Source organism: Octodon degus, unplaced genomic scaffold (genome assembly GCF_000260255.1).
Source record: "Octodon degus isolate 3935 unplaced genomic scaffold, OctDeg1.0 scaffold00072, whole genome shotgun sequence".
NCBI lineage: Eukaryota > Metazoa > Chordata > Mammalia > Rodentia > Octodontidae > Octodon > Octodon degus.
In genome coordinates, this window is record NW_004524648.1 from 11,461,223 (window position 1) to 11,487,376 (window position 26,154).

Consider the following 26,154-nt stretch of genomic DNA (forward strand, 5'->3'; position numbering starts at 1 on the left):
TTTTTTGTATTTTAGGGAAGGATCTACAGGGTGTTGAGGGTCTCACTGCTAGATCAGACTCCTAGTGATCTGCCTGTTTAAAGCCTCCCAAGAGCTGGGATTACAAGTGTGTGCCACCACGCCCAGTCTCAGTTGCCATCTCAGTGTGCTCTGGGGGTGGGGCCATCTCAGGCCCGAGGATCACACTCCTGGGCCCTGCGCCTGCTTGCAGGTGCTTTAATCCGCTGAACTATTTGGCCGGCCCACCAGAAATGGTTTTGAAAAAGAAACTCAGTGGAGCATGGTGGCACACACTTGTTAGCTGGAGACCGGCCTGAGCTACATAGGGAGTTCAAGGCCAATCTGGACTACATAAAGAGACCCTTGTCAAAAAGCCAGAAGCAAACAAATAAACAAAAGTCATGCTTGGCAGCAGCCTGGGTCTCCTTCCTGCCTCTCTGTCTGCTCCGGCCCTGTTGCTCCACCCTGTGAGTTCTTTCTTTGGTTCTGGATTCTCAGGTGTTTCTGAGCCTTCTTCTCCAGATCTGGGCCCAGATCTGAACACTTTATTGTGGGAAATGATTTGGGAAGCATCCACCTCACTTGCCAAATTTTTCATCTAATGAGTTGGGTCCTAGAGAGGTACCATGACTTTCCCACAGTCCCACAGCTAAACTCAAACCCTGAGCTTTCAGGGCCTATGTGGCCCTCTCTCTGCCCACCACCTCCTCCTTCCTGAGACCCCTGCAACTTCAGACTGCCCTGCACAGGGCCACAGGCAAGCAAAACATGCCAAAGCCACAGTAAAGGAAAATGGTCCTTTATGTAAAAAGTCTCCATTTCCCAACCTTGCTCTAGCCCCCCACAAGCAGGGACACACAATTTTATTTTAATATCAACTTAATTAGAATGAGTATAGGATACTACTTGTTGATGTTTCCCCCACTTGGCTCTGTAGCTTTTGAATCTATGACTTGAGTGGCTGTAGTACATTTCAAGTTATCGTCCTGAAAGTCACTTTGACTCCTCCTGCACTTTAGAAGACAGTCATGTTCTGAAGACCGAGTCACTGCATGAGCCCCACGCTCAGAGCCTCCGCAGTTCTAGCTTTCTCTGACACTCACCGCTTCTGTCCTCAGGCTGCCAATAACCTTATTGTCCTGGGCCGGGAGGAGGCAGGGGCCGAGCGGATCTTCCAGAACAACGGAGTGGCCCTGCTGCTGCAGCTTTTGGACACTAAGAGGCCTGAGCTGGTGCTGGCTGCAGTGCGGACTCTGTCGGGCATGTGCAGTGGCCACCAGGCCAGGGTGAGGGCCTAGGGTTGCAGAGGTTGGTGTGGAGGGCTGCGGGTACAAGGGTCTGAGGGGGACGCGTGGCTCGGGCTGTGCTGGCAGCGCACCTCCAGGTGATCTTGGAGCATTGCAAGGGCACCATGGCCCCTGGGGCAGAGGGCTGCTGTATGGGGTGGCACAGCTCTGGGTCTCTGGAGGGAGGATTCCCTGACTGGGCTGGGCTGGGCTGTTGACATGGTGCCTCCCTCCGGTCCAGACCACAGCCATCCTGCACGCAGTCCGCATAGACCGAGTTTGCAGCCTCATGGCTGTGGAGAATGAGGAGCTGTCGCTGGCCGTCTGCAACTTGCTCCAGGCCATCATTGACTCGCTGTCAGGGGAGGACAAGCGGGAGCACCGCGGGAAGGAGGAGGCCCTGGTTCTAGGTGCGAGACATCCTTTGATTTTTGGGTTTAGTGAAGGAAAGGGAGAATAGGTCACCGCCTCAGATGGGCGCTTCCTGTGCGTGGAGGTGGCCTGGTATTCTCGGATGCACAACACTGGTGTCCACGGCAGCCAGAGGCAGAGCCACCCAGCACCGGTCACAGAGGACTGGATATGCAAAGTACGGTGTGGAGTGTGGTACAGTGCATGCACACAATGGAATACTAGTAAACCTTAGCCCAGCAGAAACAGAAGAAAGGGCTCTCTGAGTCTCAGGGGTACCAGACAGCAGAAGCAGAACAGACTCTGGCCTTCTCACATCTACAGGAAGCGAAAGCCTAATGTTACAGGGAAAGGCTGAAAGTCATGCTCCCAGCATGCCTTGGTAGAGCTGCAGGGGAGTGAATTTTCTGTGAGGAGTATACATTTCCCTTTGGAAAACATTTTATTGATTTATTGAAAACTACATCACGGATCTCAGGACAGTGGTAATCCTAGATCCATGGGAGACGGAAGCAAGAGGACTGAGAGTTTGAGGCCAGCCTGGGCAACTTAGTGAGACCCCATTGCAAAATTAAAAAAGAATGCAGTGTAGCTCAGTGATAGAGTGCTGGCCTACCATCGCTGAGGCTCTGGGTTCAACCCCCATTACCACCAAAAGCAAAAAACAAAACAACAGTAAAAACCTACCTACCATGGTCCTGGGCCTCTGCCAGTCATAATCTTGAATTGGAAGACTTTGTAACAACCAGGGGTATTCAAGGCTATTGTAGAAGACAATGCTCAGAGTAGCTGGAGGACTCTTGGGCTTGTACAGGGAGTTTCTTCCCATTTTCCCAGGAAATACCCCTATCTAGAAAACGGTGGGTTCAATATTTCTGGAGTTTTTCTAGAAGCTTCTGCATTCCTTGGCCCTGTCTACCCAAGACTTTCTTCTCCCCTCCATTCCTTTCTGTCTTCCATTTCTCAGACACCAAGAAGGACCTGAAGCAGATCACCACCCACCTGCTGGACATGCTGGTCAGCAAGAAGGTGTCTGGCCAGGGCAGGGACCAGGCGCTGAACCTGCTGAATAAGAATGTCCCCAGGAAGGACCTGGCCATCCACGACAACTCACGCACCATCTATGTGGTGGATAATGGTGAGGAGATGAGGGCAGGTAGGGCTCACACAGGTCTTTTCAGTGGACACCCTGTACCTGGCAGTGAGTTGAAAGTACAAGAGGCAAGGCTCTTATTTGAAAGGAATCTTCAGTTCCAAAATTTGGGTCCTCAACATATCTAGAAAATGTCAAGCATGTGCCCAAGCATCTGGGTGGAGTCTCCCCCATACGGGGTCGTGTTAAAAAAAAAAAAAAGAAGCAGGAACTGGGTGGGGTGGCACACATGCCTGTAACCCTAGTATTTGGGAGGCTGAGGCAGGAGGATCACTGTGAGTTCAAGACCTGCCTGGGCTACCAAGTGAGCTCAAGGCCAGCCTGACATGCACCCTGTCTCGGAAGGACAACAAAACAGAAAACAAAACAAAAAACAAGCATGAGTCCATCAACCACAGGATGACATCCTGAAATCTCATGACAAATACTCCACAGGCCTTTAGAAGAGAGAAAATGGCATCAAGAAGAGTAAAAGATTCTGGCTGAGAGTCGCTAAATTTGTTGGCTCCAGGATGTGAACTGTCCCTTATCAACTCCTTTAAATGTTCAGGAGTCAGGTCTGTGGTTTTATCACCTGCTATGGTTCATCTGTCCACAGGCTTTATAACACGCAGACCATGTCTTGTCCTGAGAGATGCAAATCAGGTTTTGCTGGCTTGATATCATTTGATACTGGATTTCTCTCATTTGTTTTTTCTTTTCTTTTTTTCTTTTTTGCAGAACTGTTTTTTTCATAGATATCAACAAAGCACACATACAGATGCTTAGATTTTAACCAAGCAGTGCTCAAGGCCTGCCCCCATGCAGTCTCCCTTCCAGTTCTGTTTTTTTTCTGAAGGTATTACAAACATAGAGGGCCGGCCAAATAGCTCAGTGGATTAAAGCACCTGCAAGCAGGCCCAGAGGCCCAGAGGCCCAGAGTTCGATCCCCAGGCCTGCCATGCCAGCTCCGCCCCCAGGGCGAACTGAGAGGGCAATTGAGACTGGGCGTGTTGGCATGTGCCTGTAATCCCAGCTCTTGGGAGGCTGTAAACAGGCGGATCACTACGAGTCCAGTCTAGTAGTGAGACCCTGAACACCCTGTAGACCCTTCCCTAAAACAAACAAACATAGAGCTTCAGCAACTGCCTCTCTCTCTGCACCAGGATGTAGAACCTACCACATGGTTCATAGGACAGAGAGAGCGAGGAGCGATGTTTCTTATTGTGCTCCTGTGTTCAAGGGCTCCAAAACGAATAGCACCCGAATAGCACCTGGGTGAAGATAAAGTGGATTCTAAAATGCTGGCACACTAATGCTTAGCGGCCAGGTTGGGTGTTCAGACAATGCTATCTGGAGTGGTAGGTGCGCCATCTACAGGTGGAAACAGAAGTGAGGTCTTGTGGTCTTGGCCCACGGGATTGACAGAGCTGGGGGGGAAGGGGAGGAGGAGTGGGGGGTGAAATTGGAGCAGGCGCTTCTTCTGGGCCTTTGGGCCCCAGACTGCTGCTTCTGCACTGTCCCATCAGGCTGCTTTCAGTCCTGCCAAGCACTTTTTGAGTATGTATTTTTTACATGACAAGAAATACCTGTTTGAGGCAGGCACAGTAGCATAGATCTGTAATCCCAGAATACAGGAGGCTGAGGCAGGAGGATCATAAGTTTGAGGCAAGCCTGGAATACTAAACTACATAGTGAGACTCTATAGAAGAAGAAAGGGGCCTGGGAGATGGCTCAGTAGAATAAGCGCTTCCCTGGCAAGCGCAAGGGTCTGAGTTCAATCCCTGGTTCCGCAAAAAAAAAAAAAAAAAAAAAAAAAAAAAAAAAAAAAAAAAGGAAGGAAGAAGAAGGAGGAGGAGAAGGAGAAGGAGGAGGAGAAGCAGAAGGGGAAGGAGAAGGAGGAGGGGGAGGAAAAGAAGGAGAAGAAATATGAGTTTGTTTTCTGCACTTGTTTCCTGCTGCACATTCCTACAACAGTTGAGACCTCCTGTGTGCTAAGTGTATGTGGTGTTCACTGACCAAATGACGAGTGGCTGGGGGTCAGGATGGAGGAGGAAGAGGTGGTCAGGGGAGCCAGTGCTGTGATTAGAGGGTTGGAATTCTCCTCCCCCAGCTCCCATCACACCTTGACCTCAGGTGAGGGGAGAGAAGGGACTTCCGGTTGAGTTGATCTCTCACGGCCAATGATGTAATCAGTTGTGTACAGCAGAGAGGCCTCCATTAGGAAAAACGACTGCAGGGGTTGAGAGAGCTTCCGGGCTGGGAGCCCTCAGAGATGCTGGGAAGGCAGCTACCCAGAGAGGGCGTGGCAGCCCTTCATCCTCCCCGGAACCTTCCCCTTGCCTCTCTTCCACCCAGCTTTTCCTGGTTGCATCTTGTATACTAAACTGGGGATCTAATAAGAGTGCTGTCTTCCTGAGTTCTGAGAGCTGTTCTAACAAATTCCTTAAGCCGAGAAGGGGATGGCAGGAGCTTTCATTTGTAGCCAGATGGAACAGAAGTTGTAGGAAACCTAGGACTTGCCACCTGCCACCTTGGGCTGAAGAGAAGGCGGCCATGGCACCAGCTCTTGCCCTGGAGTCTGTGTGAGGCCCAGGTAGACAGTGTCAGAGTTGATGTGAGTTGTAGGGCACCCAGTGGGTGTCAGATGTGAAGTACTGAGAAGAGTAGCAAGGAGACAAAATTTTCCCTTAGGTGGTAAAATACACATAGATGACATTTTTTGCCAAGTGTCTGAAGTCCCCTTCAAGTGGGATGCAGAGTAGCATGCCTCCCTGCATTTGCATTCAGTGTCCTTCCTCCCATGTACCATTCCCGGTCTGACCACCTCCAAGCCCACTCTCAGCCCTGGCTCTGAAGGAAGCTCTCTCTTGTCCCAGAGGCAGTGTAGCCCAATAGTTAACACCTGGGCTATGATGTAAGATGTTATGGGGAAGAGCCGGGGAGATGGCTCAGTGGAATAAGCGCTTCCCTGGCAAGTGCAAGGGCCTGAGTTCAATCCCCGGTTCCGCAAAAAAAAAAAAAAAAAAAACCAAGCAAAAAGGTACTTTGGGGCTGGTGAGATGGCTCAGTGGTCTAAAGCATCTACTTAGAACAAGCTTAACATAGCACAGAGACCGCAGTTCAATCCCCCAGCGGTGCACATGCCAGCCCCCTCCCCTGGGCTGAGCTGGCCACACACACACACACACACACACACACACATTAAAAAAAAAAAAGATGTTATGGGGAGAGGGTCATCAATATGTCACCTGCCAGTCCGTGACCTTGGACAACTTACTTGGCTTTTCCAAGTCCTAGTTTTCTTGCTCTGAAAGTTAATAACAATTGCCAGCCCGTCAGGTTGTTAGGATTGACCCACCTACCATGTAGGTGTCTCTTGGTACCTAGAAAGTGCTCAAAATAACTTGTAACTCTTGTTTTGCCTGAGCCTATCACCCCATCTGCAGGGTAACCACTCTGTGCTTGATCACCTTTGATGACTCTGCACTGTCATTTTTTTTTAAATTTTATTTTTAGTACAGGGTCTACAGGGTCTCATCACACGGATTGGACTCCGTCGGTTTCTCAGTGCACCCTGGGGGTGGGCTCAGCATAGCAAGCTGGGGTTTGAACCCCGGTCACTGCACTTGCCTAAGCAGGGGCTTTAGTCTGCTGAGCTATCTGACCGGCCCTGTGCTGTCATCCTTAGGAGTCTGCTTTCTGTGTAACAGGAAAGCCAGCACCTAAAAGGTGTTCATCTGATCTTTCACTTATTTTAACAAATACATGACAGTTGAATGACTCTGATGGAGGGAGTCATTGATGATTCTTTAACCAAAGAGATGAAAAGGCAAATAATGATAAATGCCAAATAGAGAATTTACTAAATAAACAACAGACATGAATCGACTGATAGTGATGCCTCTGTATTGGCACCAGGCCATTTCTGCACATTATCTGTCTTGTTATTCGAGTCCTTAAGCACTATGAACTAGATAGGATTATTTCTGTTTTATAACTAAAGATGTTGAAGCGTGGGAGAGAGAGAGAGAACATGAAATGGTATGGCAGGAAGATGACATAGCAATCCATCGAATGTTAGCCCCTCCAGTCCTCCAAGGTCTGCTAGCCTTGATTTTGACAGTGTGAAAGTAGAGACCCCGAGAGGAAGGTGGATGCCTCGGGTTGGACAGAATTGGGCAGGCATCCTGGGTCTCCCGTCTCTCACCTCCTGCCCTGCACTCTGGATAAGCCATATCCTGCCTTCAGCCAGGGCTGAGTGAAGCCTGAGGTACAACATCACTGAGTGAGGCTCATGTTTGTGAGGACAAAGCCCATCCAGCATCCTGCACTTTCTGCTGTCACCCTGCAGGCCTGAGGAAGATCCTGAAGGTTGTCGGGCAAGTTCCAGACCTGCCCTCCTGCCTGCCCCTGACTGACAACACCCGCATGCTGGCCTCCATCCTCATCAACAAACTCTATGATGACCTGCGCTGTGACCCAGAGCGGGAGCACTTCCGCAAGATCTGCGAGGAGTACATCACGTGAGTTCTCTGGAGGCCTCGCAGAGCCAGGCCCTGAAGGAGATATCTGTGACTGTGTAAGGAGTCATCCCAACATTTAGCAATGCAGAAGAATGATGAACACTTCTTGTCTTGCAGTAGGACAGAAATTCAGGGGATGGCTTGGCTGGGTGATACTGGCTCAGGGTCTCTCATGAACCTACAGTCATAGATTGGCCTGAGCAGTGGCCATCTGAAGGCTGGAGTGTGTGGGGTGGGCTGCAGGAGAGGCTGCCAAGGTGGCACACTCACATGGTGCTGGCTGTGGGTGGCAGGATTTCTCCACAGGTCCTGAGGCATCCTTACCACATGGCAGCTGGCCTCCCCAGAGTGAGCTATCTTACAGGACGAAGAGGAACAGCAGTGTCTTCTGTACTCCAGCCTGATTGGACGCACACTACCACTTCCACCACATTACTTCCTGTCTGGCCACTGGGCAGAGAATTAGCTTCCACTGTGTGAAGGGAGGAGTGTCAACATATTTCTGGACAAGGGCTGTAGCTCAGGGGAGTGCCTCACTAGCATGTGCAAAGCCTCTCCCCAGCACTTCAGGAAAAATTCTGGACATGTTTTGTGTCTACAACGAGCTCCTGTGGCTGAAAAGATCACACATGTGCTCCTTAGAAGGACGCTGGCTCTTTCCAGATTCTTGTAACTGTGTGACTTGGGGAGATTAGTCAGCGGCTGGTGGGGGGACCCTCAGTATGGGAGCTTCTGGGGTTCCTCGCTGCCATTCCCCCATCTCAGACTCTCTCTGGGTGTTATTTCTCATTATGTTTCCTCTCCCCTCTCCTCCCATTGATATATGTATGGCCTTTTAACTCATTATTTCTATCTAGTTGATACAGGGCCTCACTATGCAGTTCAGACTCATAGTAATCTTCCTATCTCAGCCTCTTCAGGCTGGGATGATAGGTGTGCGCCACCACACCCAGTTCTGGGACTGGCGTGGCTTGCAGTACTGGCGATCGAATTCAGGACCTTGCACTTGTCAGGCAGGCGCTTATACCACTGAGCTATCTCCCCAGCCCTGGAAAAGCTTATTTTAGCTCACATTTTGTAGAAGTTTCTGTTCAAAGTCAGCGGGGTCCAAAGCAGGTCAGCATGACAAAGGGGCATGGCGGAGGAGGAGTGGCCCATGGTCAGGCGGGCAGGAGGCAGGGAGCAGTGGGCCTTCCTTTCCCTTTTATCCCTTTTAGGCTCCAAGCCTATTGGCTGGTGCTGCCCATACCCAGGAGGGCCTTCTCGTTATCCACACCCAGCGCAGTGCTAACCCCATCAGTGGACCAATTCATCTACCACACCCTCGTTCCAGCATCACACACCATGATCCAGCCACTCCCAGAAGCTCCGCCTGGAAGCGTACGAGGCTTTGAGGGACATTTTAGATATAAACTATAACAATGAATCAGTGTTCTGGGAGTTCTCAGGAAGTTCCAGACTTAAGAGCACCCCAGTGAGTCTCAACTGGGTGAAAGACATGGCTTTTGCTCTGCTTTTTCCTTTTCCCAGGGGCTAGCAAACTTTTTCTGTAAAGGGTCTTACAGGAAACACTTCAGTCTTTTGCAGGATGACCTTATACATTTCTATCACCCATTAGATTTTTAGTGCTTTAAAATACAAAAATGATTCTCAGCTTCCCAGAGGCATCAACTCACGCTTATCGTGTAGCTTCCACCACCCCAACTTCGCTTCCCTTTAAGCACCTCATGGCATCCCCGGCTTTGCCTCTCCCAGCGTCAGGTCTGCCTGCTGACTTTTTTTTCCTTTGCTTCATTAAGATAGTCTCGCTATGTGATTCAGGCTGGCCATGACCTCACCACGTAGCCCAGGCCAACCTTGAACTTGTGGTGATCCTCTTGCTTCAGCCTTGCAAGTACTGAAACTTCAAGCATGTGTCATTCCATCCAGCGGCCGACTGGCTTCTGAAGTCTCTCCTGAGATCCCAGATAGAGTTGCACACTCTCATCTGACGGAGGGACAGTGCGCCGGGTACCACCTTGGGCCTTTTCTGTGGCTGTGGATGTTCTAGAGACACTGCAGCTGCTGGGAGGTGTCATCCTTCTGAGGGTAGTCGGTGTCCAGTGACTCAGCCCCACTTGGAACAACCTGGAAAAGTGTCTGCAGCTCCAGAGCTCCTTGCAGGCTGAGGCTTTGTAGCCCAGGGCCTGCCTCTACCCATCCCTCCCTCCCTCCATTCCCAAGAGCCTGCTTTAATAAAACTTCTGCACATCAACCCCTGGGCTTCCTGGGGACACACTCTGTGACCCATGTGCTACACCATTTCTCCTTTCCACAACTCTGAGAAGTAGTAGTGCTGCCCTCAGTTGTCAGATCAAGAAGCTTGGAGAGGCTCAGAGAGGTCCAGTGAGTTCCCAGCACCACGCGGTGCAGGAGCAGCACAGCCAGACCTGTCTGTTTTGACATCTGTATCACTCAACCTTCCCCTTGCTGGGACACATATCTGATACCTACAGCTTAAAGGCCGAGGGGCTAAATTGGGCTTATGGTTCTGGGCAACTGAGTCCACGGTCCACTGGCTCCAAGGCAGGATCGTCATGGTGGAAGTGTGTGGTGGAGCAAAGTGACTCAGTTCATGGTGGGCAGGAAGCAGAGCAGGGGTGCTGAGCCAGAGAGGATGCGCCCGGATATAGTAACAAAGCTCATGCGTCCAGGGCTACCCAGCCACACCCAGAGTGTGCTTTATTGATTCCCTGGGTGGCTCCCAAGCCAATCAAGTTGACAATGGAACTTGGCTCTCACAATGTGCAACTCTTTTCCCCTTGGGCCAATTCTCTTGCTGACTCTTGTCTTCTGTTTTAGGAGCAAGTTTGACCCCCAGGACATGGATAAGAATGTGATTGCCATCCAGACAGTGTCTGGGATCTTGCAGGGGCCCTTTGACCTGGGCAATCAGCTGCTGGGAATGAAAGGCGTGATGGAAATGATGGTGGCGCTGTGCGGCTCGGAGCGTGAGGCGGACCAGCTGGTGGCCGTGGAGGCCCTCATCCACGCCTCCACCAAGCTCAGCCGGGCCACCTTCATCATCACCAATGGCGTGTCACTGCTCAAACAGATCTACAAGACCACCAAAAATGAGAAGATCAAGATCCGCACACTGGTGGTAAGTGGGCTTGGTACCCCTGCCTTCCAGAGTCACCCAGATAAAGTGGGGGGCATACAGCAGGGGCACAGCTCCACCTACATACCTCTGTGGAAGGCTGACATGCAAGGCTGGCAGGCCTCGGCCCGGAGGATGCTCCCTGTACTTCAAGAACAAACACTGATGGCTTTGTCCCGAAAGTGCTTTCAGGGCAAAGTCAGTTTCTTCTCCTTCTCTTTCTCCTTCTTCTCCTTCTTCTTCTCCTTCTCCTTCTTTTTCCTCTTTCTCCTCCTCTTTCTCTTCCTCCTCTTCATCATCTTCCTCTTCTTTTTTTCATTTATGTATTTGGTACAGGATTTTACTACTCAGTTCAGACTCGTAGTGATCCTCCTGTTTTCAGCCTTTCCAGCCCTGGGATTACAGGCATGTTCCCCCAGATCAGGATTCTGTTGCTGGCTCAGCATGCCCTGGGGGTAAGGCTGGCATGGCATGCAGGACTGGGGATCGAACCCTGGTCCTTGTGCTTGCCAATGCAGGCGCTCAGTCTGCTGAGCTGTCTTGCCAGCCCAAAAGTCAGTTTCCTTATTAAGCATCTGTGTGGCACTGTTAAGCCTGTTTTATTTTTTCCATTTTCATTTTACTGAAGTTATTTTTATTGATCATTTCTTTGTCTTGTAAACACAGAGATCCATCTGTGTTTTATTTCCAATCTATATCAAGTTTTGAAAACTAATGCCAGTCTCTGCCATGGTGAATTTTCTCTGCCAGAAGAGTTTTTTGCTTTTTTCCCCCCCTTCACAATAATCCAATTTGGTCTGGGAAGATAGCTCAGTGGTCTAAGTGCCTGGCTGGCAAATGCAAGGACCCATGTTCGATCCCTGATACCGCATGTTGGGCTTGCCCCAGAACCCTGAACATGTGGGTGCATGCCTGTAATCCCAGCACTGGGGAGACTGAGACCGAAGGATCACTACAAATCTGAGTTGCATAGTGAGACCCTGTACCAAAATAAATAAATAAATAAATAATGGTTACATTTGGCAAATCCAGATTTGTTCCCCAATGACAGTCTCGGGGAGCTATTGGACCACCACAGGCAGTTGCTAGGGTTCCTATGAGGTCAGAATGCATTGGGGAGGGACAGGGCAGGTAAAAGCCTCCAGCTTTTTTTTTTTTTAATTTTTTTTTTTATTTATTTGTGTGTGTGTATGTGTGTGTGTCCAGCTCAGCCCACCAGGGGGCGGGGCTGGCTGGCATGTGGTGCTGGGGGATTGAACCGTGGTCCCTGTGCTTTGCTAAGCTTGTTCTAAGTAGGTGCTTTAGACCACTGAGCCATCTCACCAGCCCCCCTCCAGCTTTTTTGATTTTGTCTTTTGAGATAGCGCCTCACTGTGAGGCTCAGGTTGGTCTTGAGAGTTCTGATCTTCCTGCCTCAGCCTCCCAAATGCTGGGATTACAGGTGTATACCCCCATGCCTGGCTAAGCCTCTAGCTTTGTGGGCACCTCTCCTGAGCTAGAGAGCCAGAGACTTTGCAAAGGTGGTGGCACCTGAGCCAGTTGTGTCATTCACAGAGGTGTATCCCAGTGGGAGAAAACAGGGAGGTCGGTATTAGGGCTACAGGGACCCACTTGAGCAGGGCCTGGCCGCAGGCACCCGTGTCGCTGATCCCGCGTGTGCCCGCCTTCTCCACAGGGACTCTGCAAGCTCGGCTCTGCAGGCGGCACAGACTACGGCCTCAGGCAGTTTGCCGAAGGGTCAACCGAGAAGCTGGCCAAGCAGTGCCGCAAGTAAGGGGCTGGTACCTCCTGGGCCCTCTGCCCTTCCTGGCTTGCACGTGGGGGTCACATAAGAGGGGCCTCACCTGCTCTCTGCTGCCCTGAAATCAGCTAGCTCTTGGCAGGAGCCCCAACCTCCCCCAGCGGCTCTCCCTCTCCTCTTCTAGGTGGCTGTGTAATGATTCCATAGACACCCGGACCCGACGCTGGGCGGTGGAGGGCCTGGCCTACCTCACGCTGGACGCTGATGTGAAGGACGACTTTGTCCAGGACATCCCTGCGCTGCAGGCCATGTTCGAGCTGGCCAAGGCAAGTGGGGCTCTGGTCTCCAGCCACAGGAGAGGGCTCCTGGACTTGGGTCCACAGGGACCGTCCTGCTGGGCTCCTGCAGTGGCTCCTCCCCTCCACCCTGCAAGCCTGGACTGGCCACTGCCTTCTTTCTGGCCCGGTTCTTCGATGCTCTGCATGGCTTGTAGGCAGGGCGAGTAGGAGCGAGAGGACATTCACGCTAGTCTGTGGCCCTTGGGGGTGAGGGGTGAGGTTGTATGCACGGGAGGGACTGCGGCAGTGCTTCCTCAGATGTTCTGCAGGCATGGGAGGGATTCTCCTTGGGCCAGAGCAGAGGTGTCCAGGGCCCACCCAGCCCCCACCCAGCCCCCACCCAGCTCCCACCCCAGCAGGTGAAAGTGTGTGCGACTGGGCTTCTGATAGGAGGCTGCAAGCGAGGGGCTGGGTGAAGCTTCTCGGCACACTCTGGAGGGAGCTGTGAGAGTTCCGCACGCATTTCTGCCCAGGCTTAGTGAGCAGGGCAGATTCCTCGCCTCTGTACCCCTGTGCTTCTCCGAGAAGAGCCCCACCAGCCTGCTCCTTCCAAACCCACCTGCTTGCTGGTCAGGAAGCTGTCTTGAAAGTAAAGGCTGGTACCGAACTGCTTTTCTGTCCTTCCTCCTAACCCGGTGCCTTCAGACCAGTGACAAGACCATCCTGTACTCAGTGGCCACCACCCTGGTGAACTGTACCAACAGCTACGATGTGAAGGAGGTCATCCCTGAGCTGGTGCAGCTCGCCAAGTTCTCCAAGCAGCATGTGCCCGAGGAGCACCCCAAGGTGGGTATGGGCACAGCCCAGACAGAAGAGGTAGTGGAATAAAGGGGAGACGAATGGGGAGGGGGAGGGGAAAGTAGAGGGGGAGGGGAGGCTAGAGGGGGAAGGGAGGGGCGGAGGAGGAGAGGGAGAGAGATTTGAGGTTAACATACGAACTGCTTAGGGAGCTAGCTCAGCGGCATAAGCGCCTGCCTGGCTAGCGCAAGGTCCTGAATTTGATCCCCAGTACCACAAAAAACCACCCCCCACCTCCCCACCCCCCCAACGCGAACCGTTTGACGATATGATGAATTTCTCCACTAGGTGGTGCTGTGGCCTTTGTTTTAATTTTCTATCCTGGAACAAGAGTAACTTTATAGTCTCATTGAACAAATGGAGCCATGAAGAACATTTTGCGGATTATATTATTACTTCCCAGATATTAGAGGGTTTTATTTCATGCTTCCAACGTATAAACACTTTATTTCTGGATTAGGGGATGTGGATGCTGAGTAGGGGAAAGAACTGGGTCAGCCTTAGCTCAGATGTAACTAATTACTTTGGGCCCCCGACACAAAGGCATGATAATTCCCTGGACACAAGTATAGGATTTGTGGGGCTGGGAAGATAGCTCAGTGGTCTAAGCACCAGCCTGGTAAGTGCAAGGACCTGGGTTCGATTCCTGCTACTGCATGCCCCCAACTCCGGGAGCACTATGCCAGCCACAGAAACCAGGCATGGTGGTGCACACCTGTAATCCCAACACTAGGGAGGCTGAGACAGGAGGATCACTGTGAGTCTGAGCTGCATAGCAAGACCCTGTACCAAATAAAAAGAAAATGAAAAAAATAGTTAAAAAATATGTGAATATGTTTCCAAAATATCCCCAGCCAGGAAAACCACCTAGATTGTTTCAATGACCCCATGATATGCCTGTGTGGCAAAACAATCAAGAAGGTGGGCCATAGAGAAGAGAAAATAACCACTCGCGGTGGTGGCATCTTGGCATCTTTATGTTATGTCACCCACTAGAGACTTTATTTCCCCCTCTCCCTGTGCATCTTTTTCCCCCTCTCTGTTATAGTCATAACGTAGAGGTCTTGTGTCCAGTCTGAAATACTTTGCATGTTTCCCACTTCATCATCTCCTCGCGGTCTCTGAATCAGCTTTCAAATGTCACACCCTATTATTCTAGCTCAGGGCATACATATATATGTTCCACTCCTAGAGGTGGCGCACAGTGTCCTCTCTTCCACACACACACTGAGAATTGTCCGGTGTGAATGCTCAGCCTAAGGCTGACTTTGTATTTCCAGCAAAATCCAGCCCGTCAGCTCCCTTTGCCTGCCCGTATCTTCTCCGTAACTCACCTGCCCCACCCCAGGGGAAAGCAACATCTGGGCCATCTGGTGATTTGCAACATCTTTTTTTTTTAATATTTATTTATTTTTATTTATTACATTTATTTATTGTGTGTGTGTGTGGCCAGCTTAGCCCACCAGGGGCAGGACTGGCCGGCATGTGGTGCTGGGGGATTGAACCGCGGTCCCTGTGCTTTGCCAAGCTTGTTTCAAGTAGGTGCTTTAGACCACTGAGCCATCTCTCCAGCCCCGATGATTTGCAACATCTTGCTTTCACTTCATGCCTCTGTGAGTCTTTGGGATCCCTCTTCCTATGGCGTCAGCTTCCCGGGCTCCGTACTAGGGGCGGGGAGGGCAAGGCTGCAGAGAGGCTGATGTTCCCCGCAGCAGAACGGGCTCTGCACTGCTCAGCAGGTGTTTTGGCACAGGGAACCCTGGGAAGTGGATGCCTTTCATATTGCTCCCATAACACATTGCGGCGCACAGCGCACCGAACACACAATGAGGTATCCAGCGCTTGGGGGTGGGGGGAATGAAGTGGGATCCCTCTTGGAAGCAGGTAGACGGCAGAATGTGTCAGGTAGCTGTTCTTTTTGTTTCAAGTGGCAGCTGTCCTAAAATTTCTTCACCTGGGGTAAAGTCAAGGTGTTGGCAGGGCGGGTCCCTTCTGGCATCTTGTTCCTTGCCTTTTGCAGCTTCTGGAAGCCACCTGTGTTCTGTGCCTTAGGACCCTGGTCGCCTTAACCTCTTCCTCAGTTGTCACATTTCCTAGTACTTACTCTGCTTTTAGTGCTTCGTGGTGGTACTGTGTTTTGAGACCGCCTGATATTTGAGATGATATCAGGGTTGCTTGGGATTGTCTTGTCACATAGGATCTCACGCTCTCAGGTTCCAGGGATTAGGTTGCAAACAACTTTGAGGACCATGATTTAACCTGAAAATTTCACATGAAATCACAAAAGCACCACCTTTACTTCCAGCACCGGTGTGCCTGATGCCCAGGCCCTTTCCTCACGGTCACCCTTGCATTCCCCTAGGACAAGAAGGACTTTGTGGACCTGCGTGTGAAGCGGCTCCTGAAGGCAGGCGTCATCTCCGCACTGGCCTGCATGGTGAAGGCAGACAGCGCCATCCTGACCGAGCAGACCAAGGAGCTGCTGGCCAGGTGCCCCTGCAGCGGGCTGGGGCTGGGGGCCTGGAGGGCGGGGGGAGCCTGGGTGGAGGGGGGTGGAAAAGTGGGGGGACCAGGCGAGGACGTGCGCTTCTGGGTGTCCCAGGGAAGAGACTTAACGGGATCAGCACGAAAATGTGACATGCCAGGGCAGGCTGCCATAGGCAGAAGTTTGCATCAGGAGGTGGTCACTGTCCACTCTGGTTACTGAGAGGAGGGCAAGGGTGTCACAGTCACAGGACAATGCAGTGGGCACCATGCCAGGGAAGCACAGTTGAAGTGCAAGCAGTGTCACCCAACCAGCCAGCCTGGAGGGCTTGTGAGGGCAGTCAGGAAGGCCTCTTGGTGGAGGGGACAAACTCAGTGGATCCCTGAAGGAAGAAAACAAGCCACCCAGATGCAGGGAGGGAAGGGTTCCAGGCAGGGCGATAGGATACACAGACACTAGGAACTGCGGGAAGGCGAGTGCCTTTCGGGTTCTCCTGCGGTATGCCAGGGAATTGGCGTGCCTGGGAGAAAGTACTGCTAGATGAGACCCGAGGGAGGACGCCAGGGCCAGTCTGCAGAGCAGAAAGGAGCCCGTGGCTGTCCCCAGTAGGTGTCATGGGTGCCTCTGCAGCCACACTTGGCCTTGCTGCCTCCCCCGCCATGTACATCCATGGCAGCGAGTGCCCAAGGTGGCTCCTTCTGGGCGTGGGGACACAGGGTCCCCTCTCCAGGGTTTCCCCGTTGGTCCTCGGGTGTCCCCAGTTCTGACTGGCTGGGCTGGGCCGCTCAGGAAAGGGCACAGGTCCACTAAGTATTCTCCTCATCCTCGGTCCGCAGGGTGTTCCTGGCGCTGTGCGACAACCCACGGGACCGAGGTACCATCGTGGCTCAGGGTGGTGGCAAGGTAATGGGGCAAGAGGAAGCTCATCGTGGAAGGGGATGTGCCGTGGACGAGCACGCACTATGCCGTGCATGACCACACACTATGTTGTGGACGAGCACGCACTGTGCCGTGCACGAGCGCGCACTGCGGCGTGCATGCACGCAAGGGGGTGTGTGGGCGTCTGTGGGCGTGTGTGCTTGTTGCCTGACCCTAGAATCGTGTCCTCCCAACCCACCCCAACTTGAAGCACAGCTACACAGTTGTCTCCATTATCCCTGCCCGTGGCCTCAGACCAATCTGTGGGACTTGAGGATACCGTGCTATGCACTCGCGAATCGCTTTTATCCTCCCTGCTGTGGGAAGGAAGCCTGGTACAAACATAACAGACCATAGACTTTTTTTTTTTTTTTTTTTTTTTTTTTTTCCAGACTTGAGTTTAGTATTGATTTTCCCTTTTCAGCTGTGTCAGACTACTGACTCTTCCGGAGTGAGAGTTGCTTCATTTATAAAATGGGCGGGAGGGCCGGATTCGTTTTCGGAACGTCACAAGGACTGTAAATGTAAATCTCACAGTAGGGCTTAAGTACGTGGCTGTTGTTGATTAGGCTTGGCTTGGGCCAAAACTAAAATCTCCAGTTATTGATTATTGTTCTGAAAACTGAGGGAGGATACGGACGGGAGGGTGGAAATGGGGATGCGGAGGCCCTGACGGGCGTTGGGACCAGGGCAGTGAATCTGTGGTCAAGTATTTCATTATTTTGCATGGTCTTCAAGGGCTTGTTATGCTGCATCGTCTTCCTGAACTTCTGCGGGGGCAGAGACAGCTGGAGTGGGGGTCGGAGGGCCCGCGGGTCTGTGGCTGCGCGCTGACTGTGCCCTTCTTTGCAGGCCCTGATCCCCCTGGCTTTGGAGGGCACAGACGTGGGCAAGGTGAAGGCAGCCCACGCTCTCGCTAAGATCGCGGCTGTCTCCAACCCAGACATCGCCTTCCCTGGGGAGCGGGTGGGTATCTGGGGTAGATGGCCCGGGACAGTGGTCTCTTCTGCTCCTAGGGGCCCTTTCCCTCCTCCCCCTGTCTTGGGAGAGAGGTACAGTACTTTCATGGGGTGGAGGAGGGGATGAACTGGAGGCACCTGATTCCAGGTTTGAGTTGGCCTGTAAATAATATTGTCCACGCAGAAACTCGGTTGTCTCTTGGGCAAAGTCAGAGGAATAATCCTGCCTTTCAGACGCATTGTGAAAATCATGTCAGAGAACATAGGAAAGTGCTTTGTCCACTTAAAGCTGGCCACCTTAAGGCCAGCCAAATAGCTCAATAGATTAAATGCCTGCGAGCAGGCACAGGGGCCGGGGTTTGATCCCCAGGCCTGCCATGCCAGCCCCGCCCCTGGGGTGCACTGAAGTGGCCATTGAGACTGGGCATGGTGGTGCACACCTGTAATCCTAGCACTTGGGAGCTGTAAACAGGCAGATTACTACGAGTCTGATCTAGTAGTGAGACCCTGAACACCCTGTAGAACCTTCCCTAAAATACAAAATAATAATAATAAAGCTGGCCATCTATAAGTGCAAGGGGCTGGGGATTGTGGTCCCCACCTGACCCAGTTGTGACCTCCCCACCAACAGGTGTATGAGGTGGTGAGGCCCCTGGTGGGTCTCCTGGACACCCAGAGAGATGGGCTTCAGAACTACGAAGCTCTCCTAGGCCTCACCAACTTGTCTGGACGGAGTGACAAACTCCGGTGAGTGCAGTATGGGGATGAGAGGAGGGGACAGGGGTGGAGAGAAGACAGGAGTCCCGTAAAGTATGTAGCATTTCAGCCACATTATGTAGCACAACTGTACTGCTTGGAGGACCACGTGGGAAGGACTTGAATTCACATCTGGAAACACTGCTGCGTAGGGGAATACGGGGAGCCAGAGGGCTGCAAAGGCACGGCTCCCTCAAGCAGTAAGGTATCCGGGTGCTCAGGCGGGGATTACGTGGAGGCGGGTGGATGTGGAAGGTACTGGAAGGGGCGCAATTTTTTCTTCAAGTAATGGAAAACAACCCTAATTGGTTTAAGCGTAAAGGAAATGTACTGATTCACTTAAATTAAAAGTCTGGGGCAGTCCAGATTCAGGGGACTTGACGGAGGGATTAGAAAACTGTCCTGGCCCCTGTGATCTCCCTGCTCCTCCCCTGACTTCCCCTGACCTCCTTTCCTCTCCTCCTCTCCTTTCTCTTCTGGTCTTCACCACTACACGCTTCATTCTCAGATGCATTTCTCCGTCATCACCACAAGGTGGCGCCAGACTTAACGTCTTTTTGGCATCTTGTCCAGCAGGGAAGGGAGCGCAAGAGAGAATTTCTCCTTCCTAAAAATAATGCGAAAGTCTCCCCTGGGCTTACATATTCAGCCCACAACCCAGGACTGGGGATAGGATACAATGTTAGGTCGTTCAGTCTGTACCTATTGGTGCCCCTTCCGGAGCTGGGAACAGGCTCGGTGCTGCCCACAGTCCTGGCTGAGCAGCTGAGGAGGTGGGAGGGACATCACCTGGATGGAGGAGAAATGTCTTCCGGTGGCCGGAACCCTAGATGCTCCCTATCGAGAACTCAAGGGTCTCCTTCTCTGTCCTTCCACCCCAGACAGAAGATCTTTAAGGAGAAGGCCTTGCCAGACATCGAGAACTACATGTTTGAGAATCATGACCAGCTGCGGCAGGCGGCCACCGAGTGCATGTGCAACATGGTGGTCAACAAGGAGGTGAGCGTGGGCGTGCGCAAGGCCCAGAGTGCAGCCCAGCAGCCGGGCGAGTGGGGAAGACGCAGATGGACCTCAGCCCTGCCAGTGAGGCCCTGGGCCGCAGAGGCTGCGCTGTCCCCGGCCTGGCCTGCGGCGAGACTGGGGCTGTGACAACAGCGCAAATGCAGCATTTTGGGGTTGAGGATGTAGCTCAGGGGTGGAGCGCTTGCCTGGCTTGTGCAAGGCCTTAGGTTTGACCCCCAGCACCACAAAAGCAAAAAGATAAAAAAAAAAAAAAAAAAAAAACCGAAGTAGCATTCTAGCCAGAGACTCAGGAGTTTCTCTGAATCTTTCCTGGCTTGCCGTTCCCCCACCCATTCAACGGTGCAACAATGTAATATTATTACAAGCTGGGGCTTTGACTCCGAAGTTTGGACTAGCTGAGCTGAAAGGTACTGTTTACCTGAGTCACTTAGGCCTTGTACATAACATGAAAGCAAGCAGGATTGTAGACCAGGACCTCTTAGAGGTCAAGGATGTTAGCTTACTTACATTATCTAAAATTTCTTTACTAATAATGAAATACCAAATTACAGTTATAAACCATTTTAGAATATTTTATTTTATTTTTGGTGGAACTGGGGATTGAACTCTGACCCTTGCACTTACCAGGCAAGTGCTTATTCTACTGAGCCATCTCCCCGGCCCCTAGAATATTTTAAAGTGCTAAAACTCAATGAGCTATCCCTGTTTCCTTAGGATTTGCACTGTAATGATCACAGAATAATAATAGAGTTTATACAAATGAAATGAAGCTGGGTGTGATAGCCCATACTGTAGTCCCAACACGTGGGAGGCTGAGGCAGGAGGATCACCACAGGTTGAAGGCCAGCCTGAGCTACAGAGTGAGTTTAAGGCAAGCCTGAACTACATAGCAGTACCATGTCTCAAAAAAAAAATTTTTTTTTTCAGAACCTGCTATAAGGCCTCTAGGACTATTGCAGGGACAAATTCTAACCATTGGGTGAATGCCTTCTTCCTCTTTTGTCAGGGTGTAGCTGAGCCTAGAGGGTGTTATTCCATTAGATACAGTAGGTCTTGAGCTGAGCCCTTTCTTGGTATCAAGGGAGGCCAAGTGTCCCTTCTGTATTGAGACTGAATCTTTCTTGGCTCAATACTTAACTCAAGTCTTGGATTTTTTTCCTCTGTCATTGGAGGAAAACCCAACCTGTGAAAGTCAGGAGAGTGAGGAGAGAAATGAACCAGGGTCCGCTGTGCGGGGGGCCCAAGGCTGGGTTGGGGGCTGGCAGTGATGTGGGAGAAAGAGAGAGTGTGTCCATGGAGATGGGTGATGGGGGGAGATAAAGCAAGGGGAGGGACAGCCTCCCCCAGGGAAGGGGGCAGAGGTTGTTTTTGCAGCTACCAGTCAGTAGGAGAGAGGTTTGTCCATAGTCCAATCTGAATGGGGCGGCTCACTTCCGAGCAAGGACTCGGGGACCGAGGCTTCCTATATTATTGGGAACTGCTGACCCTCTGCTGCCCCAGGAGTGGTCTCCATTCTGTGGCAAAGGGGGAACCACCATGGGAGAGGCACCTGGAGCAGTCACCTAAGGTGGCCTGGTGGTGACACAGCTCATCCCTGCTAAAGGTGGTGGTGACACATCTCCATCCCTGAGAAAGAGGCCATGGCCACAGCAGTCATTTCTCCAGTACCCACTATGCCCCACCAGAGGGGACACTGAGCTGCTTCTCCTCCTCCAGCTTCAGGGAGATGCAGGTGTAGGGTCTTACCTAGGTGGCTGTGACCTTTGTCCCCTTTAGAAGCTCTGCATCTTGGGAAACTTGATCCAGTGAAATGGCCTCAAGCTTGGCCAACCTGATTTTACCATGGGGCGGTGAGATGCTGCAGGGCTCCAGAGGCCCCTGGCAGGAGGTCGGAGGCACAGGTCGGGGCCTTGGGGCTGCTTGGCTCTTCTGCTCTCAGAGCCTTGGCAAGCCTTTTTGTCAGCTGGGGGGACAGTGCAGTACCTGTCCCTTACTAGGTAACCCTACTTGTCTCTGCTCCTGTTCTTCAGAGGCTGCAGAGTTCATTGCATAGCAGACTGGGAAGGCCCAGGGCTGTAGACAGACATCCCAATCTCTGCTCAGGGGCAGTGAAAGTGTTCTCAGGATTATCTACCCTGAAAACAGCCTGTGCTGTGGCCAGAAGCCACTGAATATACACCAAGAGAGTAGAGGAGGCTAAGTAGGGAGCTTCTCCTCTCTTGCTGTTCGTAACATTGGAGGGCTTGGCAGCCAGTCAGGGAAGGCTTCCTGGAGGCTGCCTGGGCTGCTGCTCAGAGGAGGGGGACCCCCGGGTCCCGGGTCAGCGGGCTTGAGCTGCATCATGTGGCGCAGGTAGCTGGGAGCCCCTTTCCTCTGAGCACGCACTGCTGCCTCCCCCAGGTTCAGGAGCGGTTCCTGGCAGACGGGAATGATCGGCTGAAGCTGGTGGTGCTGCTCTGTGGAGAGAGTGACGACAAGGTGCAGAATGCAGCTGCCGGGGCCCTGGCCATGCTCACCGCAGCACAGAAGAAGCTGTGCCTCAAGATGACGCACGTGGTGAGTGGGGTCCAGGGACAGGGAGGGGCTGGGCGGGCTCTAGTCCAGACCTCCCCTAGGATCCTCTGGGAGACCCTTCCCGCCCCCGGATGTCTGCTCCTACCTCCCAGAGGGAGGGGGGCTGTACTCTTCGGAGCCCTGGGCTCGTTACTTAGGCTTTCTGAACATGCTAGTCTAATCCCTCCTGCTGCTGTCCACCTGCTGCCTCTGCTGTTCGTAGAGCACACTGCTTAAGAATAATGACCACAGTAACAACAGGGACCGGGGAGATGGCTCAGTAGAATAAGCGCTTCCCTGGCAAGCGCAAGGGCCTGAGTTTAATCCTTGATTCACCCCCCCCCAAAAAAAAATAAACAACAGCTCTAACTACTGCTGTGGGGTTTCTGAGCTCCTCAGGGAGGCGGGGCAACCTGCCAGACATGGTGGCACACGCTGGCCCGTGACCCCAGCTACTGGGGGGGCTGAGGCACAGGGATGCAGCTGCAAGACCAGCTTGGGTGAGTGAGCGAGGCCCCGTTTCAAAATAAGTTAAAAGATGTGGGGTGTAGTTCGTTGGTAGCATGTGTGAGGCCTGGGTGCGATCCCCAGCACCCGAGGAGGGAGGAGGGCGGGGCAGCAAGTCCTCAGGGCAGCACAGGGAACTTGTGGTTTGGGGAGGAGCCCACAGGTTCCCTAAAGTGGACGCAGTGACCAGCGCTAGGCTGCAACTGTGGCCACTGCGGTAGAAGCAGTGGGAATGGCGCTGGCAGTCAGAACACGAGAGTGAGCAAGATTCTGTGGGTCACAGCACTGAGCTCGCTCCACAGGCGATGGTGGAAAATGGAAAATGGTACATGCATCTGGGGTGGAGGCAGGGTCCCTGATGTGGTCAATTTAAGGTGTGTGTGAGAGAGAGAGAGAGAGAGAGAGAGAGAGAGAGAGAGAGAGTTACTCTTCTCTCGTTGCTGTCCTGGTGCCAGAACAACAGAAGCTTCTTAAAACTAGGAGAACACACACACACACACACACACACACACACACACACACACACACAGCTATGGATTATGTCTAGTTGTCAAATACCAGACACTCAAAATGCAGGAAGCAAAGGTTTATTCAGCTCACAGCTCCTGGGAGTTTCAGTCCATACTCAGCTGGCTGTAAGGCAGAGCGGCACATGGCAGAGGGCAGCAGTTCTGGAGGCGGAAGGCAGCAAAACAGCAAGAGCAGAAGGGAGAAGCAACAGCAGCAAGGGCTACGGAGAGCAAGTCTGTCTCCCATAAGCTGCATTTCAGGCTGTCGGCCCCAGGTTGAGTGCAGTACTCATGCCCGTAATCCCAGCAGCACTCACACCCATAATCCTAGTGGATTATGAGTTAATCACAAACTCTAGAAATCCGCCCCATGACTGCATGAGGCTTTGGAGGGACAACTGGACACAAACCATAGCAGTGTGTGTGTGTTTCTCTCCCAATTTTAAGGCGCTTCTGTTGTCCTGGCACCAGGAACCTCCGCTGTGTGCTACTCAGCCTATGAGATTTTAGGGCTGCAACCTCTTTCCCAGTGGCGACCTTCTCAAGCCTCGAGTGTGTGTAAACTTATTAGTAGTTTTTTTGGGCCTTTTGTCTTAGGAGACCGGATTTGGGAAATTTCTGGCCTAGGGACTGCACTTCAAAACTAGTGCCCCAGAGTCACTTCTCCTGGAATACCTGTGGTCCCGTGGCTCCTGGTGGCAGGTCCACCTGGGTGCTCTGTGACTGACTCTTGCATCTACAGTGTGCCAGCTGTTCCCCCAAGTCTTCACGTGCATCACATTAATCCTCCTAACAAGCCTGTAGGTTGGGGGCTTACTTCCCAGGTAGGAAGTTGAGGTACAGCAAGGTAACTAAGCTCAGACCAGACACACAGTCAGCTGGGGACAGAAGAGGCTCCTGCGGGATTGCCAGTCTGCTCCTGGCCACTTCATTCTTACGGAAGGGCTTGGGATTCTTGGCTGCATTCCTGTTCCATCACTGACATCTTAGGGGCCACGGGCAGCTTCCTGGGCCCACGCTTCGTACGACCTCATCGCCATGTTGGGTGCCAGATGTCCCTACAGCTGCACGTCAGCTGGAGGACACCCTGAGAAAACAGGCCACAGTTCCTCCTTCCTTCAGATCCTATCCTGATCGAGTTTCGGCCACCCCTTTCCTGGAGTCCCCGAGGTTACCCTGGGGAGAACGGGCCCTGGATGCATTATCAGCCGCACATCAGCACAGAAAGCTTCTCTGCACCCTAGCATGACTGGCTGCACATTCATTTCCTTCCTGATGGTAGGCAGTTCAGTGCGGAGTTACAAAAGTCTGCAGAGACAAGCACTTGCCTTTTCTTCCCCTCTGTGTCTGTTTCCCCACCTGAAAGCAGCACGTGTAAAAAGCAACTGCTGGTGACAAATGGTGGGTGAGGAGGGCGCGAGTGTTGGGTTGGTGTAAGTCAGATCATGCCCCGCATCTGCTTGCTGAACGCTTTCCACACTCCAGCCCCTGTGCTGAGCTGTTTCCCTGAATCATCTCATTAAGTCTGAACAATGTCACAAATAGGTAGAGCCTGTGACAGGAGAGGCTGCCAAGGCTTCAGGGGGTGCAAAGCTTAGCTCAGGCCACACACTTGCTAACTGCTGAGCTGGGGCCTGAACTCAGGCCTCTCAGACTCCACGTCCAGGCAGCTGTCTATTCTACCCTGCTGGTCTTGTGTGTTTACTAAGTGACAGAGGAATCAGCCTTCTGGTTCTCCTCCCAGCTTTATCGCTGCCTCTCTGCTCTGTGCTCAGGGTGGTCTAGAGTCCTGCTTCCCCATAGCTGGATGTCATCAGAGTTGTGGATGGGAAGTGGAGGAAGAGCAGAAGAGAGGATGCACACCAGCATCTTGTGAGATCCCAGTCAAAGTCAGAATGGCAGAGAGCACACCTGCATGCCCAGAGCGCTCATCTCCAAGGGCACTGGCTTGGCAGAAGCACACCTTGCCCATGTATGAAGGAGAGAATCCCCTTTTCTGAATATTCCACATCCCCATTCCTTTCAGACAAGCAGTAGATCTGTTTCTCTGGTTTTCAAGCAGCTTGGAAAATAGATAGGTGGAGGATGATAGTGTTCTGTTAATGTGACCATGGCTGTCACCTAGCTGTGGGCCTGGATTCCTGCTTACCTTGCTCTAACCCTCTTGCTGTCCTCCCACTGACTCCTTGGCTCCCTCCTTACCCATTTGCTCCTTCTCCAGACACCTCAGTGGTTGGAGATTCTGCAGCGGCTTTGCCTCCATGACCGGCTCTCAGTCCAGCACCGTGGCCTGGTCATCGCCTACAACCTGCTGGCCGCCGATGCCGAGCTGGCCAAGAAGCTGGTGGAGAGCGAGCTGCTGGAGATCCTGACTGTGGTGGGCAAGCAGGAGCCAGATGAGAAGAAGGCAGCGGTGGTGCAGACTGCCCGGGAATGTCTCATCAAGTGCATGGATTACGGCTTCATCAAGCCAGTGTCCTAGACAGGGGCCCACAGGGGAGCTGGGGCTGATCCTGTACTGTGTAGGTTCTGAGCTGGGTGCCCCTGCAGTGTGAGTTCACCCAGGCCTCATCGTAGCGACAGCGAAGACTCAATATAAAGGAAAGATCTGATTATTCCTGAATCGTGAATCTTCCTTCTCCTGGGAAAGGTTAACTGTTTTACTGCATCTTTTGCTCCCGGTTCTAGAAATTCCTAGAATAATTTTTTTCATGATAGGAGGACAGGTTGGTTAGTGCTTTCTGTACTCATTCTAAAGGCCCGGATATTGGCTGAAGCGTGGGAAGGGAAGAACTGACAGGTATGCAAGCATAAAGATTAAAGCTCTTATATTAGAATGCTGCTTGGGATGGTTTGATGTCTTCCTTTTTTTTTTTTTTTTTTTTTTTTTTTTTTGCTGGCTCAGCCCACCCTGAGGGCAGGGCTGGTGGGGCGTGTGGTGCCAGGGACCGAACTACAGTCTCCTGCGCCTGCCTAAACTTGCCTAAGCAGGCGCTTTACCCTGCTGAGCTATCTCACCGGCCCATAATGTCTTCTCTTATGTACCGTGTCCAGAAGGGCATGCTTTGGCTGC

General features: G+C 52.3%; 1 protein-coding gene across 1 annotated transcript in view; it reads left to right on the forward strand.

The window, feature by feature from the left end:
* Unc45b (unc-45 myosin chaperone B) overlaps window positions 1-25,923 on the forward strand; it is a 28,575-nt gene extending 2,652 nt beyond the window's left edge. Inside the window, exons 3-17 of the mRNA XM_023719915.1 lie at window positions 1,119-1,286; window positions 1,528-1,696; window positions 2,665-2,835; window positions 7,184-7,355; window positions 10,197-10,497; window positions 12,170-12,264; window positions 12,420-12,561; window positions 13,219-13,359; window positions 15,734-15,861; window positions 16,693-16,759; window positions 17,627-17,740; window positions 18,365-18,480; window positions 19,371-19,488; window positions 21,913-22,068; window positions 25,303-25,923. Of these exons, the coding sequence (XP_023575683.1) occupies window positions 1,119-1,286; window positions 1,528-1,696; window positions 2,665-2,835; window positions 7,184-7,355; window positions 10,197-10,497; window positions 12,170-12,264; window positions 12,420-12,561; window positions 13,219-13,359; window positions 15,734-15,861; window positions 16,693-16,759; window positions 17,627-17,740; window positions 18,365-18,480; window positions 19,371-19,488; window positions 21,913-22,068; window positions 25,303-25,563 (2,319 nt within the window). The 3' untranslated portion in view covers window positions 25,564-25,923. The remainder of the gene's footprint in view (window positions 1-1,118; window positions 1,287-1,527; window positions 1,697-2,664; window positions 2,836-7,183; window positions 7,356-10,196; window positions 10,498-12,169; window positions 12,265-12,419; window positions 12,562-13,218; window positions 13,360-15,733; window positions 15,862-16,692; window positions 16,760-17,626; window positions 17,741-18,364; window positions 18,481-19,370; window positions 19,489-21,912; window positions 22,069-25,302) is intronic.
* The last annotated feature ends 231 nt before the right edge of the window (window positions 25,924-26,154 follow it).